The 15,265-nt window shown below is 49.9% G+C and overlaps 1 protein-coding gene across 1 annotated transcript; it reads right to left on the minus strand.

The window, feature by feature from the left end:
- Positions 1 to 1,249: 1,249 nt before the first annotated feature.
- Positions 1,250 to 12,964, minus strand: znf318 (zinc finger protein 318). Its single transcript, XM_083897574.1, has 11 exons — positions 12,558 to 12,964; positions 11,491 to 11,600; positions 10,768 to 11,362; positions 9,286 to 10,480; positions 9,069 to 9,166; positions 8,897 to 8,996; positions 7,910 to 8,217; positions 6,749 to 6,952; positions 6,513 to 6,606; positions 5,979 to 6,097; positions 1,250 to 4,921 (listed from the first exon to the last, which is right to left on the minus strand). Exons 1-11 carry the CDS (start codon positions 12,804 to 12,806, stop codon positions 1,682 to 1,684), a joined length of 6,312 nt encoding a protein of 2,103 aa, XP_083753700.1. The 5' UTR covers positions 12,807 to 12,964; the 3' UTR covers positions 1,250 to 1,681.
- Between the last annotated feature and the right edge of the window lie 2,301 nt (positions 12,965 to 15,265).

Genomic DNA, 15,265 nt, shown 5'->3' on the forward strand with positions numbered 1-15,265 from the left:
ACCACGAGGAGGAGGAGCAGGACCAGGAGGAGGAGGAGGAGCAGGAGGAGGACCAGGACCAGGGGCAGGAGGAGGACCAGGAGGGAGACTAAGAGGAGGAGGAGCAGGAGGAGGACCGGGGGGGAGGAGGAGGAGGACTAAGAGGAGGAGACTAAGAGAAGGAGGACCAGGATGAGGAGGACCAGGAGGGAGACTAAGAGGAGGAGGACCAGGAGGGAGACTAAGAGGAGGAGGAGCAGGAGGACCAGGGGGGGAGGAGGAGGAGGACTTAGAGGAGGAGACTAAGAGGAGGAGGACCAGGATGAGGAGGAAGACCAGGACTAGGAGGAGGAGAACAAGGAGCAGGAGGAAGAGGAGGACTAGGATGAGGAGGAAGACCAGGACGAGGAAGTCAAGGAGCAGGAGGAGTAGGCCTAGGAGTAAGAGGAGGACTAGGAGGAGCAGGAGGACTAGGAGGAGCAGGAGGAGGAGCCTAATCCTAACCCAAAAGCATGTTGTAAATAAAGCGTAAACAGAGCTCACTCTCTTCACACGTTGAGTTAGCATAGTTTTACTGTGCTACTGGAGAATACAACATGGTGGCGCTGTAGAGCTGAACAAATAAATAATAATAATTTAGTTGGACGTTCAACACTTGACCTTTGAACTCCTCTAATCTTGTATTCTGTAAAACGTACGACGACTTTACCGTGAAGTGTTTGTACGGGTGGCAGCCATCTTGGATTGAGTTTCGTGAAGGACCGCCCCCTTTAACTCGGAAACGTTCGACTTCCAACTACAACTGGAACGCTTTATCGTCGAGGTGGATATTTATTTATTATTGTGATATGACGTGGTAAATATTACGTTACAATGAATGTGCCAACAAACAGAAAAAAAAACTATGATCACTTTTTGACCAATTACAACAAATAATTTAAATAGTTTGCTCACGTTAGAGACAAAATAACTCCATACGTCAGCTGACCTCTGCTGCCACCCACTGGCTTTATTATGTACTGCACCAAAGGTAATTATGTAAATCAAGTATAAAAAAAAAGTATAAAACACAGCCTTAAAACTTTCGCTTTAAAAATTTTCCTAAAATATTACGGTAAAGGGGGCGGGGTCTTTATAATGAACCAAAAAAACACTGATAAACAATCACGATACAGAGCTACTTCCTTTTTTCACCAACTTTTAATAAAACTTTATTTAAATCAACAGACAGTTAGTTTCTACTCTAACCCTCAGGTCACATGTGCGGCTGCTCATTGGTCCAGAACTTAACAGGAAGACGAACAAGAACAAGGAGAAACGGTGACTCAGCAGTTTTTCTTTAAAGAGACGAGTCGGAGAAAAAAAACAACATCCTGATACAAACCACATGGACACGACGTTTACCTGTGGTTCCACGTTTATTAGCAGGAAAATAAGAACCAAAGAACAACATGTGAAAACGTGTAGGTTTGTGTCGGGTCCAGAACTCGAATCTACATGAACCTTCGATATCCAACAACGATCAAAGTAAAGGAAAAAAAAACTGTGAAACACAAACTGTCCTAAGACGAACCAGATGATCCTGACTTGTCAAACAGTTCAAGATCATTCAGGATCTCTGGTTCCTCTGTGATGCAACCTATGACCTGGGAGACGACCAGGAGACTGGAGACTGATCCTTTACCGGACCATGGTCAGTTTTTTACTCGAAGCTAAAGTCATAGTCAAAGTCCAGCGAGGTCATGTCAGAGGGGAGACCCAGGGTTTCAGGAGTGATCTCCATCACCTGAGGGTCCGGCTCACTGCATACCCCTTCCTCCAACTGTGAACTAGCGCCCGAATCCAAGATCTCCAGGCTCCTCGGGTCAGAATCCACTGATTCAGAGGATGCCTCCAGTTCTGGCTCAGGCTGGTGCTGCCGCTGTTGCTGCCGGGTCTGGTATCTGGTCTGCCGGACTGGGCAGGCAGAAGTAGGGGAGGTTTTCTTGCCTCTAGATTTTGGGCTCGGTTTAAGTTTGGGTTCTGGAGTTGAGTCGGGGTTGGTCTCCAGATGAGACAGAACATCCTGATGTGATTCAGAATCTGCAGAAGGTTCTTCCTGGTGCTGTGGTGCTGGTCCAGGCTCGGTCTGTGCGGTGGTTTGGGACTCTGATGCAGAGGTTGAGGTGTGGGCTCCAGGTTCACTGTGAACCTCAAACTGAGCTGACGGAGTCAGTGTTGGTTGAGTTGACTGAGATGTTTCAGTCGGAACCATCTCAGGTGTTGCGCTACAGGTCAAGGACCAAACTGAAGAGATCTGAAGTTCAGACTGTGGCTGGTCCTGTGGACTTGTTGGAGAAGTGCTTGGGGATGGTTGTGGAACAGTGTGGACCACTGGTGAAGGTTGTGGAACAGTGTGGACCACTGGTGAAGGTTGAGCAACAGTGTGGACCACTGGTGAAAGTGGAGCAACTGTGTGGACCTCCGGCGAAGGGGTTTGGACCTTCGGCGAAGGTTGAGCAACAGTGTGGACCACAGGTGAAGGTTGTGGAACAGTGTGGACCACTGGTGAAGGTGGAGCAACAGTGTGGACCACTGGTGAAGGTGGAGCAACGGTGTGGACCTCTGGCGAAGGGGTGTGGACCTTCGGCAAAGGTTGAGCAACAGTGTGGACCACTGGTGAAGGTTGAGCAACGGTGTGGACCACCGGCGAAGGGGTGTGGACCTTCGGCGAAGGTTGAGCAACAGTGTGGACCACTGGTGAAGGTTGTGGAACAGGGTGGACCACTGGTGAAGGTTGTGGAACAGGGTGGACCACTGGTGAAGGTGGAGCAACGGTGTGACCCTCCGGCGAAGGTTGAGAAACGGTGTGGACCACTGGTGAAGGTTGTGGAACAGTGTGGATCTCCGGCGAAGGGGTGTGGACCACCGGCGAAGGTTGAGCAACGGTGTGGACCACCGGCGAAGGTTGAGCAACGGTGTGGACCACCGGCGAAGGTTGAGCAACGGTGTGGACCACCGGTGAAGGTTGAGGCTGGGTTTTGGCCAGAGGCTGAGGTTTTGGTTTTGGTGCTTCTGGGGCTGGAAGTGAACTGTTGCTACTCTTGTCAGCTTTAGAGTCTGGTCTGGTGATGGAAGGACCTGATTGGCCAAACCTGCTGTAGAATATTCCCAATAATTCTTGAGCTTTGGCTACGCCCTGGTTGGTCTTCAGTTTGTCTAACTTCTGGACTCTGTCACTCATGTTCATGAAAGGTGGAGGCTTGACAAACACAGTGAGATTCTGCTCACTCTCGGGGACACCAGGAACTGCCACGTCCGACACCATCTTCACCATTGTTGGTTGTGTGGATTTGGGTGCAGGTGGAGCTGGAGCAGCCACAGAGGGCGGAGGTTTAAAGGCCGGGGTCGCTTCAGTTGTGACCAGTTTAGAAACACTTGGTGCTGGCTTTAGTGTGGACAGAGCTGGGGCTGGGACTGGTCCAAACGGTGCAGGTCTGGGCACTGGCAATGAAGGTTTAGCCTCAGAGGGCTTTGGTGCCGACACAGTTGGGGCTGGGACTGGTCCAAATGGTGCAGGTCTGGTCACTGGCAATGAAGGTTTAGCCTCAGGAAGGTTTGGTGCAGATACAGCTAGGGCTGGGGCTGGCCCAAATGGCGCAGGTCTGGACACTGCGAATGGTGGTCTAGCCTCAGGAGGCTTTGGTATAGACACAGTTGGGGCTGGGACTGGTCCAAATGGTGCAGGTCTGGACACTGCGAATGGTGGTCTAGCCTCAGGAGGCTTTGGTGTGGACACAGCTGGGATGGGTCTAACCTCTAATGGTGCTGGTTTGCTAATAGCAGGCGGAGCTGTAGCTCCCAGCAGTTGATTCTGAGCCGTCATGGCCTTAGTGAAAGGGTCAGAAGAGTCTTTTGGAAGAGGTCCTATGATCCCTCTGGGTCTGACGGACTGACCGGAGTTCACAGGTGCAGCTTTTCCTATGTTTGTTTTCATGAAGAAAGGAGCAGATGGTCGAGGGTTGGGCCGGACCCATTCCTGGTTGGCGCCGTTGGACACAAAAGGGGGAGGAGGTACTTCCTGGTTCCCTAGCTTCTCTGCGATTTCCTTAGCGACCGCCATGGTCTTTGCAAAAGAATCCTCCACAGAGGGCGGCAGCTTGCTCGCCTCCGCTTCGTCTTCCTTGGTGAAATCGGCAGCGATTTTCTCGGCGACCTTTGCGAGCGTGTTCTCCTTCTTCTTCCACGTGAACTTTCCGAACGTCGCCGCCGCGCTCACGGGAGCTGGTTTGCTAGCCTCCTGGCTCTGTTTGCGGAGCTTGGCTCTCATGGCCGGACTCGGCCCGCAGAAGATCTTGGGCGGGTCGTAGGGCCTTGGTGGAGGTTCGGGCCGGCTGACCCCGGGTTGCCCTGCTGGCTTTTCCGGCTCAGGGTTTTTAAACGGTTTCCCCTCGTCTCGTTCTCGGTCGTATCTGGATTTGGAATCGTATTTGTTACATTTGTACCGATCCTCGTAATTCTTCGAGCCATACCTGGGCCGGTCGTCATCGTCTCGGCGATAGCGGTGGCGAAAGTCGTCCTCTCGGCTGTATTTGTATCGCTCCGCCCTCTCCTCGTCCTCTCGGCTGTGGCGATATTTCTCCTCCTTCTTGCTCAGTGAAAGCTGCTCCTCTTCCAGACTCTTGGCGTTTTTTAAGTCCTCCGCCATCTTCAAGCGCTTCAGATTTTCCTCTTCTTCCTCCTTCTTTATTTTAATTTTCTCCTCCTTGTTAGAAGTCTCGCCGTCATCCTCCTTTTTCTTCTCCTTCTCCTTCTTCTTCTGTTTGCTCTTCTCCTCCTTGTCTTTCCCGCCCTTTTCGTCGTCGTCGTGTTTGCGTTTCTTTCCGCTCGTGTCCGAGGTTAGCCCGGCCTGACGGTCCAGGTTCCTCCTCTGTTCGTAAAGAGGATTCTCGTACATTTGTTTCTGGTGAATGAGACACAGGACACAGCGACGTAAAACATATGAACAAACACTGCCGTTAGTTTGTAAACCACTCACTCTCCCACACCAAAGTCCAATCGGTGATTTTAACATCGCAGCACACAGGAGTCGTCGATCCGCTGCTGCCTCCATCACTGAGCTCAAACGTCTTCAGTGTTGTTTTTGACAACCATCTTAGATTTAGTCTTAGTCTTTTGGACTAAAATGCTTATTAGTTTTAGTCACATTTTAGTCAGTTTTATATGTGATAGTTTTAGTCGAAAAAATAAGTATTTTCACAAATGTATTTAGGTCAACAAGTATTGGAGGTTGTTGTTGGGCAGTGTTGCACATAAGTTGTGAAAATAGCAGCAGATCTACAAGTTCAACACACTGCAGATTATAACACACAAAGAGATGACCACACCGTCACTGAATGCTAACATGGCTAAAGACGCTGCTAAAGAAACACACGCACAATTAATCGACGTTAGCGTAACAAAGGCTAACTTTTGCCACTACTACTAACTACTGTGTCCACTTATTGTCACGTCCTGCTTTCTTTCTGCCGCTAAATAACCCATCCGTTTGTTGTTCGCTAACACGTTAGCATAAAGATCGCTAGCTAAAAATGCTAACGAGTCCACTCGCATGGCAGAAGTGAGATCTGTGTCCGTCTTTGTTAAGAAGTACGGCCACAGTTTAGTCCTTCTGCGGGTTTCCTTGTCCATCTTCATTCAACGGTGAACACACGCACACTAGTCATGTTTAAGTCGCCAAAGAGCCGCGTTTATCTCGTCACCGTCTCGTTATCGTCATGAAAAAAAGTGCCATCAACGAAAAGATGGACAACACTGAACGTTCTATTTTGCGACCACACGAGGCAGCAGCAACAGCCCCTGCGTCCCTGCGAGCTAAAATCACAGATTTGTCGATGGACTTTGGTGTGGGAGAGTGAGTGGTTTACCGACTGTGAGATAAAGACATGAACATGTCCGTGGACTTAAACTGATGTAGATTTTCATGACAAGGACAAGCAGCGACTTCCTGTTCCCTTTACCTTGTATTTGTCGTTGTGCGAGTGCGTGGTCACGTGCTCCTCTGCACAGATGGCGTCGCCGTAAAACTCTGCACACAGAAGACAGAAGAACCCTCGCACCGGCAACAGGAACTCAGAACCTGCAGCGACACACACACACACACACACAGACGCAGGCGCCCGAGTCAACCAACAGGAGGCGATAAAACCGACTGTCAATCGTGTTTACCTGGTGCACGCCTCCACTTTCAGAACCTGTCAGGACAGGAGAAGGTTAGAGAGGCGGCCTCTGGTGGCAAAACACTGAAAATGAATGGATAGCGAGGAGGCGAGCCGTGGGCTCGGAACATGAAAACTAAAGACTGGACGTCGGAAGGCGTCGACCGACAGGACGTTTTCCCTCTGCAGCTCGACGAGTCTGCAACGTTTTTTCATTAAGAGACACAAACGGTAGACGGTAGATCCACCTGGAACAACAGTCAGCGTCGCTCAGACCAGATCAACGGACAAACAACAGCGTTTCTGATCACGTGAGGAAAGTGTGCTGCGAGTTACCTTTGGCCGGTTTGGTCAGTTTCTCCTCTCCCGGGACGTTCTTCGCCACTTTGGTCGGCGTCGTGGCCCAGGGTCGGTCGTACGGGTCCAGAGTCTGCGGAGAGAACCGGGAACGTTAAAGAACGGAGTGACCAGACACGGAGAAATCAAACCAAGATAAATGGATTGAGAGGTTGTGTGTGTGTGTGTGTGTGTGTGTGTGTGGGGGGGGATTGTTATCTTCTTTAAAAACAAACCTTCCGGTGCGTTTTGCTGTGCAAGTGCGTGTAAAAATCAAACATGGAACCAGACGTGACGTTACAGCTTTTGCACCAGTGGTTTCCAGCGTCGTAGTATTCAAACGGCTCCGGGGGCGGAGTCGCGGGAGGCGGAGTCGCGGGAGGCGGACCGACGGCCGGCTTCTCGTCGGGGGACGGCCTCTGTGACGGCTGCGCCGAAGTCTGCGAGAAAACAAAGGCGGAGTCGAGTCGTAAAAAACGGGAGGTGAGGGGGCAGATGGGTCCAGATTCACAGACACATGCTAAGGTACGTCGCTAAAACTCAGTGTCACGAAATACATGAAGATGATAAAAGTTTCTTACCTTCTGCGACGTCAGGCCTCCAACGCGAGAAAATTCACAACAAACGTCTAACGATGAAAGTCTAACGGACATTCCATGAACTTCTCACAAACGTTAAGTCGAACTAACAATTTTACAAACGTCTGGTAAATATCCGTAAAACGTGATCATCGTTCCGTTCACAATAATATCAGCGTCGTCGTTTTTCTTAATCCTTTAACAAACATCGCCTTACTCGCTTCCTCATGTGGGAGTGGCCTCACAAATAGAGGGCGGAGCAGAGAGTTGATTGCTACATGCAAACGCGTACAAAATCCCGACAATGCGTACATTTGTTTTAAGCTAGCTTTACACGACAACGCTCCCGACAACGTGAAACCGACAAAGTATTTGCTCAGATGTGCCTTTTCGTTTAGACGGCGAAGGCGTTTTTGGAGCTTAAAAACGCAAAAAGATGAACCCGCCCAAAAAAACACAAAAAACATATTTACCATTACCAACAATTAATCGATTATTGAAAATGTGATTCATTTAATGATAGTTATTTTCTACAGCCCTAATAATCGACCCATATCAAAACAAACTTAGATTTTTTTTAAATACGTATGTTTATCTTGAACTTTACATCACACACCGCTGGTGTTTTACTCTGAAAATCTGTGAACAGGAAGTGAAGACAGAGATACTGTCAAGAATGTGCCAACGTCGCCCCCTGCTGCTACTGCACCGACAACAACACAATAGAGGATTAAATAATCTGATTGTTAATCTGTCGGAAACTTCCCTAGCTATGAAACAGTTCAGTAACGTTACCTCCTCCACAGCAGGCGTTTATACCTTTAACGTAGCGCCGCTGGACGCCGGGCGACCGTTTGGACTCTGCTCCGCCTCCCGTTTCTTCTTCTCTGGCGGCGGCGCGGACTCGTCCACCGCGGGTTTAGCGACCGCGCTCGGCCGGTCGTTGGGGCCGATGCCGAGGATGAGCGCCACCTTGTCGATCTCGCTGCGTTTCTTCTCGGACGCCTCGTGCTCCTTGCGCAGGTTGGCGATCCGAGTCATGACGTCCTCCTGCAGGTGGCTGATCTCCTGCAGCAGAGGGTCTTTGTGACCTTCCTTCTCTCGCCGCTTCTTCCTCAGGAGTTCACCTGAAACACAAACGCATCCGTGAAGACGAGGCGACGGCGGTGGACGTCAAGAGGACGTCAGGCGGACGTCAATAGGACGTCAGGCGGACGTCAAGAGGACGTCAAGAGGACGTAAGGTGGACGTCAGGTGGACGTCAGGTGGACGTCAGGTGGACGTCAAGTGGACGTCAAGTGGACGTCAAGTGGACGTCAAGTGGACGTCAAGTGGACGTCAGGTGGACGTCAAGTGGACGTCAGGTGGACGTAAGGTAGACGTCAGGTGGACGTCAAGTGGACGTCAGATGGACGTCAAGAGGACGTCAGGTGGACGTCAAGTGGACGTCAGGTGGACGTAAGGTAGACGTCAGGTGGATGTCAAGTGGACGTCAGATGGAGGACGTCAGGTGGACGTCAGGTGGACGTCAGGTAGACGTCAGGTGGACGTCAAGAGAACGTCAGGCGGACGTCAGGTGGACGTCAGGTGGACGTCAAGAGGACGTCAGGTGGACGTCAAGAGAACGTCAGGCGGACGTCAGGTGGACGTCAGGCGGACGTCAAGAGAACGTCAGTTGGACGTCAGTTGGACGTCAGTTGGACGTCAGTTGGACGTCAGTTGGACGTCAGTTGGACGTCAGGTAGATGTCAGGTGGACGTCAAGAGAACGTCAGGTGGACGTCAGGTGGACGTTAAGTGGACTCACCTTGTTGCTTCCTGAGTTGCTCCAGCTCCTTCATCAGATATTCCTTCTTCTTCATGCGGACTTCTCGCTCCTGCTTCAGCTTCTCTCGCTCCTCCAGAACCTGAACACAAGGTGACTTCCTGTTTTACCCGTCCATCCACACACCGTGTTACACTCAAACTTAATGTCCTACCTTTTGTTTCTGACTCTCGTTGTTCTCCTTCTCGGACACCTTGCGTTCGCGGCTGCCGTGTTTAGCTCCGCCCTTCTCGTTGTCCACTTTCACAGACACTGGAAAAAAAAACATAAACCCTGATTTTTACCTTGTGACCCAAACACCGGGTCAGGACGCACAGGTCGCCCTCTCAGGATGAGTTAGCATCGACAAGAATCTCTGAAGGGGAACTGACCTTTGACCCCAAGCTCAGGGCCCGGTTGGTGATACGGATCTTGGTACGGCTGAGCGGCGGTGAAGTCTTCGTGGACGGCGGGCGGAGGCAGGCTCATATTTGGGGGAGGGTACATGGGCGGCCACTGCTGGTGCATGTAGGGCATGTAGTTAGCATACTGACCGTACCCTGGTGGGGGGAAGTTGGGTGGCATCATGTTGTGTGGCGGTGGGGGGGGGAAGGGCGGCACGGGCGCCGCAGCGGCGTGCGGAGGAAGAGCGGCAGTGTTTGGGGTTATTGGGGGCGTGTCTTTGTGCGGCGGTGGCACCACGGGAGAAGGCTGCTCGCTCTTCGTCTCTTTGACGTCTTTTTGGACTTTCTGCGAAGTGGACTTCCTGCCGACGTTGTCGCTGCTCCAGCTGCCTCCTCGCTTGCGCCCCCTGCTGCGGCTCCTGCTGCTGCTGCTGCTGCTGGAGCTGCTGCGACTCCGACTCCGCCTCCTGCGGCCTCCGTCGGAGCTGCCCGAGGAGTACTGTCTGCGGCGGACGGGCGTCTTCGGAGCGGGTTTGTTCCCGTGCAGGCGTTCTTTGGTCCTGGCGGCCATCTTGCTGATCTCGGTGACCCCCAGGTCCAGACCGATGGTCTTCAGCAGGTCCTGGATCTTCTCGTACTCCACCAGCGCATCAGGATCTGCAGAGCAGGACGGGTTCGCCACCTGGACTGTGAGGTTCTGGTCCGGGCCGACGGTCGGCTGGCTCACGTACCTCGTGTCGGGCTCCGCCGCGGTGGGAGGAGCCTGGTGGTGAGGCGCGGCCACCGGAGGGCGGCCATAGGTCGGATCAGCGACGGGTTGGGTTTGAGGATAGTCTCCGTACAGCGTGTCCTCCGTCACATCTCCGTACTGCTCCAGTCCGTGGTGTCTGAACTGCTCGGACGTGGCCGGAGGTTTGGGCTCCTCGCAATCGCCGTACAGGAACTTCTCCTCGTCGTCGATGTCGTCCGCCGCCTTCGCCTCCGCCTTGGTCGCCGCCCCCCCCAAGAGATTCAGGATCTCTTTGATCTCCGTGTCCAGACCGAGACGCTGGGCCATCTGCGGATCGGACCTCAGCTCGGACAACAGGGACGCCACCATGTGAGGCTCCATGCCCTTCATGGCGTGCAGCAGCTGGTCGGCGATCTGAGACATGCCGTCGACGCCTCGGGGAGAGTCCGCGCTCTGAAAGAGAGAAGGCATCGTCTTAAACTTTGGTACGGAAGTGCTGAAGCTAGGGTACGTCTACGAACACTTCTCCTGCTTAGCGACAGTTGAGAATCTCCTCCCACAACTTCTGCAGATATTTACGTTCTAATTTGGCCTAGAATGTCAGGACTCGAAGGTCTGGAGCGTAGACCGTTCTGCCTCTCCGTGCAGCATAATTAGCATATCTGTAGTTCCATTCGGAACCGAACCACAAACCAAACAAACCAAAGAAAAAACGTGGAGCTCGTGTGTTCGTGTCCTACCCGGACTGACGGCGAGTCCTCGGAGTCGTTGCGTTTCTTCAGGATGGACTTGGTGGGCTGGTTCAACATGTCCTCCATCTCCTTCCTGCGTCGCGCCATCTCCAGTTCCCTGAACTCCCTGTTCTTCTTGCGGTGTTCGTCTCTGCTGCTGGAGCTGGAGCTGGAGCTGGAGCTGCGGCTCTTGTGTCGACTCTTGCTGCGGACGCGACTCGCTGCTTTGCTGAAGCTTCTGCCTCTGCTCCGCCCTCTGGACCTGGACCCAGACCGGGACCTGGACTTAGACCTGGACCTGCTGACGTGGCGACTTTTGCTCCGTCCTCGGCTCTTGTCCCGGCCCCGGTCCGGACTCTGGCTCCGCTCACGGGGCCGACTCTTACTGCGTCCTCGGCTCTTGGCCCGGCTCCGGTCCGGACTCCGGCTCTGGCTGCGGGGCCGACTCTTGCTCCGTCCTCGGCTCTTGGCCCGGCTCCGGTCCGGACTCCGGCTCGAGCTGCGGGGACGGCTTTTACTGCGTCCTTGGCTCTTGGCCCGGCTCCGGTCCGGACTCCGGCCCTGACTCTTGGCCCGGCTCTGGTCGGGTCGAGCAGGAAAGTCTCTGTAAAGAGAATCCGGCGTTGAGTCAACGACTTAAACTAAAGCTTCAGAGATCGTTTGACAAGCTCCTTAAAAACAGTCAATAACGACGTAGATCGTGAGCGAGAACTAAAACGTTATAAAGTTTACCTGTCATGAGGGTGTGAGGGGGCGGAGCCAGACTGGGACGTCAACTCATTGCCAACAGTGATGACCAGATTGTGGTCGAGGGGGACGGACTTACGTGGTGATGGCGACCGCTGTAACAGATCATTAGGAACATTAGTGAGTGAATGAATTAGTGAGTGAGTGAGTGAATGAAAGTCTCTACACAGACACTGAAAGACCTCTGGTGTTTTCATGTGATCAGGATCATGTCGAGATAAGATCAAAGTCAAGTTGTGAGTGGGCGAAGGTGGAGTTCAGGCTAAGATCAGGATTTGTTTGTGGTCTGGTCGTTCAGGCTAAGATCAGGATTTGTTTGTGGTCTGGTTGAGTTCAGGCTAAGATCGGGATTTGTTTGTGGTCTGGTTGAGTTCAGGCTAAGATCGGGATTTGTTTGTGGTCTGGTTGAGTTCAGGCTAAGATCGGGATTTGTTTCCGGTCTGGTTGAGTTCAGGCTAAGATCGGGATTTGTTTCCGGTCTGGTTGAGTTCAGGCTAAGATCTGGATTTGTTTGAGTTCAGGCTAAGATCAGGATTTGTTTGAGTTCAGGCTAAGATCAGGATTTGTTTGAGTTCAGGCTAAGATCAGGATTTGTTTGTGGTCTGGTTTAGTTGAGACTAGAACCAGGTTTAAACCGTCAGTAAACATCAAACACATGGTTCGGATCCTTAATCTCTGAATATGAACGAACTCCATTCATAAATCTTACAATTTATCTTTTAAATGACACGATCTTCATTTAACGATGAAAATTCTACGTTTTTTTTCAAAACGTAAATAAAGCGCGGGGTGAACTCTTTAAATCGGCATCATTCACATCCCCGGTAAACGGAACCGTTACCGGAAAACACCTCCCGTAACGGTAGAATCCACCTCGGGTGAAACGACCCAGACTTGACAAATCAAACTTTACGTCACTAATACGTCACTATGACGTCACTAACACGTCAGTAGCGTTTAAAATGAGCGTTAAGTTTCTCCAAATGTGACAAACACGGACGACACAAAGTGTCCGCTCTTGAATGAGCTTTCCTCCGCAGCGCCTCGCTCACCTCTCTCGGCGGACCTCCGGGCCAGTACTCGCCGCCTCGGTGGCTTCCAGCTCCGGGGGACGGGTGCCTCCGGCGCGGCGGGGAGCGGCGGTAGGGCTCCGCGTTACCGGGCTCGTGGAAGCCGTGCGGGTACGGAGGTTTGGGCCGGCTCCGGTCGTCCCGGTAGTCCGGGCCTGGGTAAGGCCGCGGTCCTCGTCCCTCGAAAGACGGCGGGTAGTTTCCTCTCGGCGGAGGCCGACCACGGTACATGTTCTCCCGCAGATGTGGCGCGGATGCCCGCGGTCATACACCGGAAGTGTCCGGGGTTCGACGGTGGTGACGACGAAGAGCAGTTTATGAACAAAAGCGTTGATTTGATTTGGGGGTTTTTTTTGTTGCAGCGGAGGAGAAATGTGTTGTGTGTGTGAGCGGAGACACGTTCTTCTTCTACACACACAAATAAACACGCGTGGCGCTCAGGCTGCCCCCTGCAGGGACGCCGCGGTACTGCGCCTCCCTATGGTTTTACTGTTATACACAAAATAAAAACATCATCTAGTTTATGAGTTTAAGTGAAATAATAATAATAATAATATTAAAGGTTTGTCTGTGATGTCTATGATTAGAAGCAACAGTCGTTCTTTTCATTAACATTTAAAAACAAAATATAAAAATAAACTAAAAATAAAAAACATTAATATTTCATCAAAAAACACGTCTTTGAATGAAGTCATGAAGAATAAACATGGATTAAGTTATTCTTAGATACCGAGGAAACATTTCTCAGACTTTCATAAATGAAATAACTAAATAATTATTGATATTTTTACTGTGACTCCTGTGATGACGATGGCTCCTCCCACTTTTCCTGATCACACAAAAGTCCAGTCCTGGTTTTAATCTGGTCCAGACCTCCAGGAACATCAGAATAATCCTAATCCCAACATTTATTTTCCATTTTCCTGAACACGTGAAGTGAAGAATCCTGAAGAAACCAAAACGTTTTCATTTGTTGTCGTTTAAACGAAACTCGACTGTTAACAACAAAAAATAATACGCAATACATATTTTCTTAAATGTATAAAATTATGAATTTATTTTTTTTAACATTTACATAAACATGGACAATGACAGGAAACATCGTGGATTATGCAGATTTCCATCGTTACAATAAAAACAAACAAACAGAATTTCCTGATCTTGGGATTCCAAGATGGCTGCCACTGTACGAACTCTGACCTTTTACCTTCGTTTTCACTTCTATTGTGATGTTTTCACAATAAATCACGCTCTTACTAATTCCATTTACGTCGGAAGTTGACGGAACATTCCAGACTCCGATAAAAGAGTCAAATCTTCGGATAAAAGTTCGCAGTCGCGTTTGCCGAAGTTTGTCGGGACGGTGGACGTGATTCTGCGCGCGGACTAGCCGATCGATCGCTAACATTTATCGTTTTAATGACGTCACAGCCAATGAGCATCTAGTCTGGTCAAAAAGGGGGCGGGTCTAGAAATGATATTTGACAGAATTTCAAAGTAAAAGTGTTTGTTTTAATGTCGTACATTTACCCTAACAGGATAATTAGAAATCTTACTGTAATTAGATATTAACATATTTAGTAGAAAATGACACGATATTAAAATGAAACCTTTGACTTAAAGTCGCCAAAGTATTTTTTACTTTCCCTTGACGTCAAAGTGACTTCACATTAACGATCAAAGGAACGTGATGTCATTGAACTGATCGTCACTTCGTTTGTTTATATGATTTCAACTCTTATTTACGGAGCTTTTCCACGACACAATCCCGACTAAAGCATGACGTCATCAGACTGCCGTCCTCTGATTGGTCAGAGTGCGACGTCAAAGCCAACGACGTCCAACTGTAGATTAAAGTTAAAAAGATTTAAAAATCCTGAAAACCTTTAGCAAACGTGAGATCGTGAACGCTCTCAGAGACCGCGAGTCATTACGTTATTGTTGTTGTTGTGACGTTTGTTTGTTTCCATGAATGCATTTTGTATTTTCTGCTGTTTAAATCAATCCATTTTCTTACCTGAGCTCGAGGCAGCAGCTCTGACTCTGTGTAGGTTATTATGGGATGGACGGAGCGTCAATCACGACGTCCGCTAACTTCCAGTCAATTGTCAATAACGTTAAAGCGTTTATTCAGTAATAAAATGGTAGAACGTCCATGAATCAATGAATGGCGTCCGGGGTTAGTAAGTTAAAATCAGAATTTTTGAACGGCGACGACGTCTCTGACTCGAATAATGAGAAACTTCATAAGAAAATACTGTTGTTGGAGAAATTTGGATGATTTTGGAAAATCTCTAAGAAGCCGTGAAGTTTATCACGGGAGAGACTTTTAATCATTAAACTCGTCACTAAATCACAAAAAAAAACCAACAAAGATCACAGAATTTGACAGAAATCAAATCTGAATTTAGCCTCGAATCTAAAAAGGCAAAGAAAACGTTAAATCTATCGTTAGATGACTTTAAAGAGAGATTTGCTAATTAAAGATCATTGTTTTCTATTTCTTGTTTGTATTTTGATAAAAAGACTGAAAGATAATTTGTTAGATCATTAAAACTTTAAAAAACAACAACGACAAAGCTAGCGGTGATAGTTTAATATCATTCCTTTAGAGTAAATTTAGGGTTATTTCTTGCGTCGGTCACTTGAACGGGCGTTTTTTGTTATGATCAAATGTTCTGTTGCCATAG

This window comes from Microchirus variegatus, assembly GCF_963457635.1.
Source record: "Microchirus variegatus genome assembly, chromosome: 11".
In the NCBI taxonomy this organism is placed as follows: Eukaryota; Metazoa; Chordata; class Actinopteri; order Pleuronectiformes; family Soleidae; genus Microchirus; species Microchirus variegatus.

What these genes read in the sequence shown, in the direction of transcription:
- znf318 (XM_083897574.1), bottom strand. Translation starts at nt 12,806, where the DNA reads ATGTACCGTGGTCGGCCTCCGCCGAGAGGAAACTACCCGCCGTCTTTC. An exon ending in CCGGAGGTCCGCCGAGAGAG is followed by an intron (nt 11,601 to 12,557) that starts GTGAGCGAGGCG and finishes GATCTGTTACAG; the next exon opens with CGGTCGCCATCACCACGTAA. An exon ending in CCAGCGGCGCTACGTTAAAG is followed by an intron (nt 6,953 to 7,909) that starts GTATAAACGCCT and finishes GTTTTCTCGCAG; the next exon opens with ACTTCGGCGCAGCCGTCACA.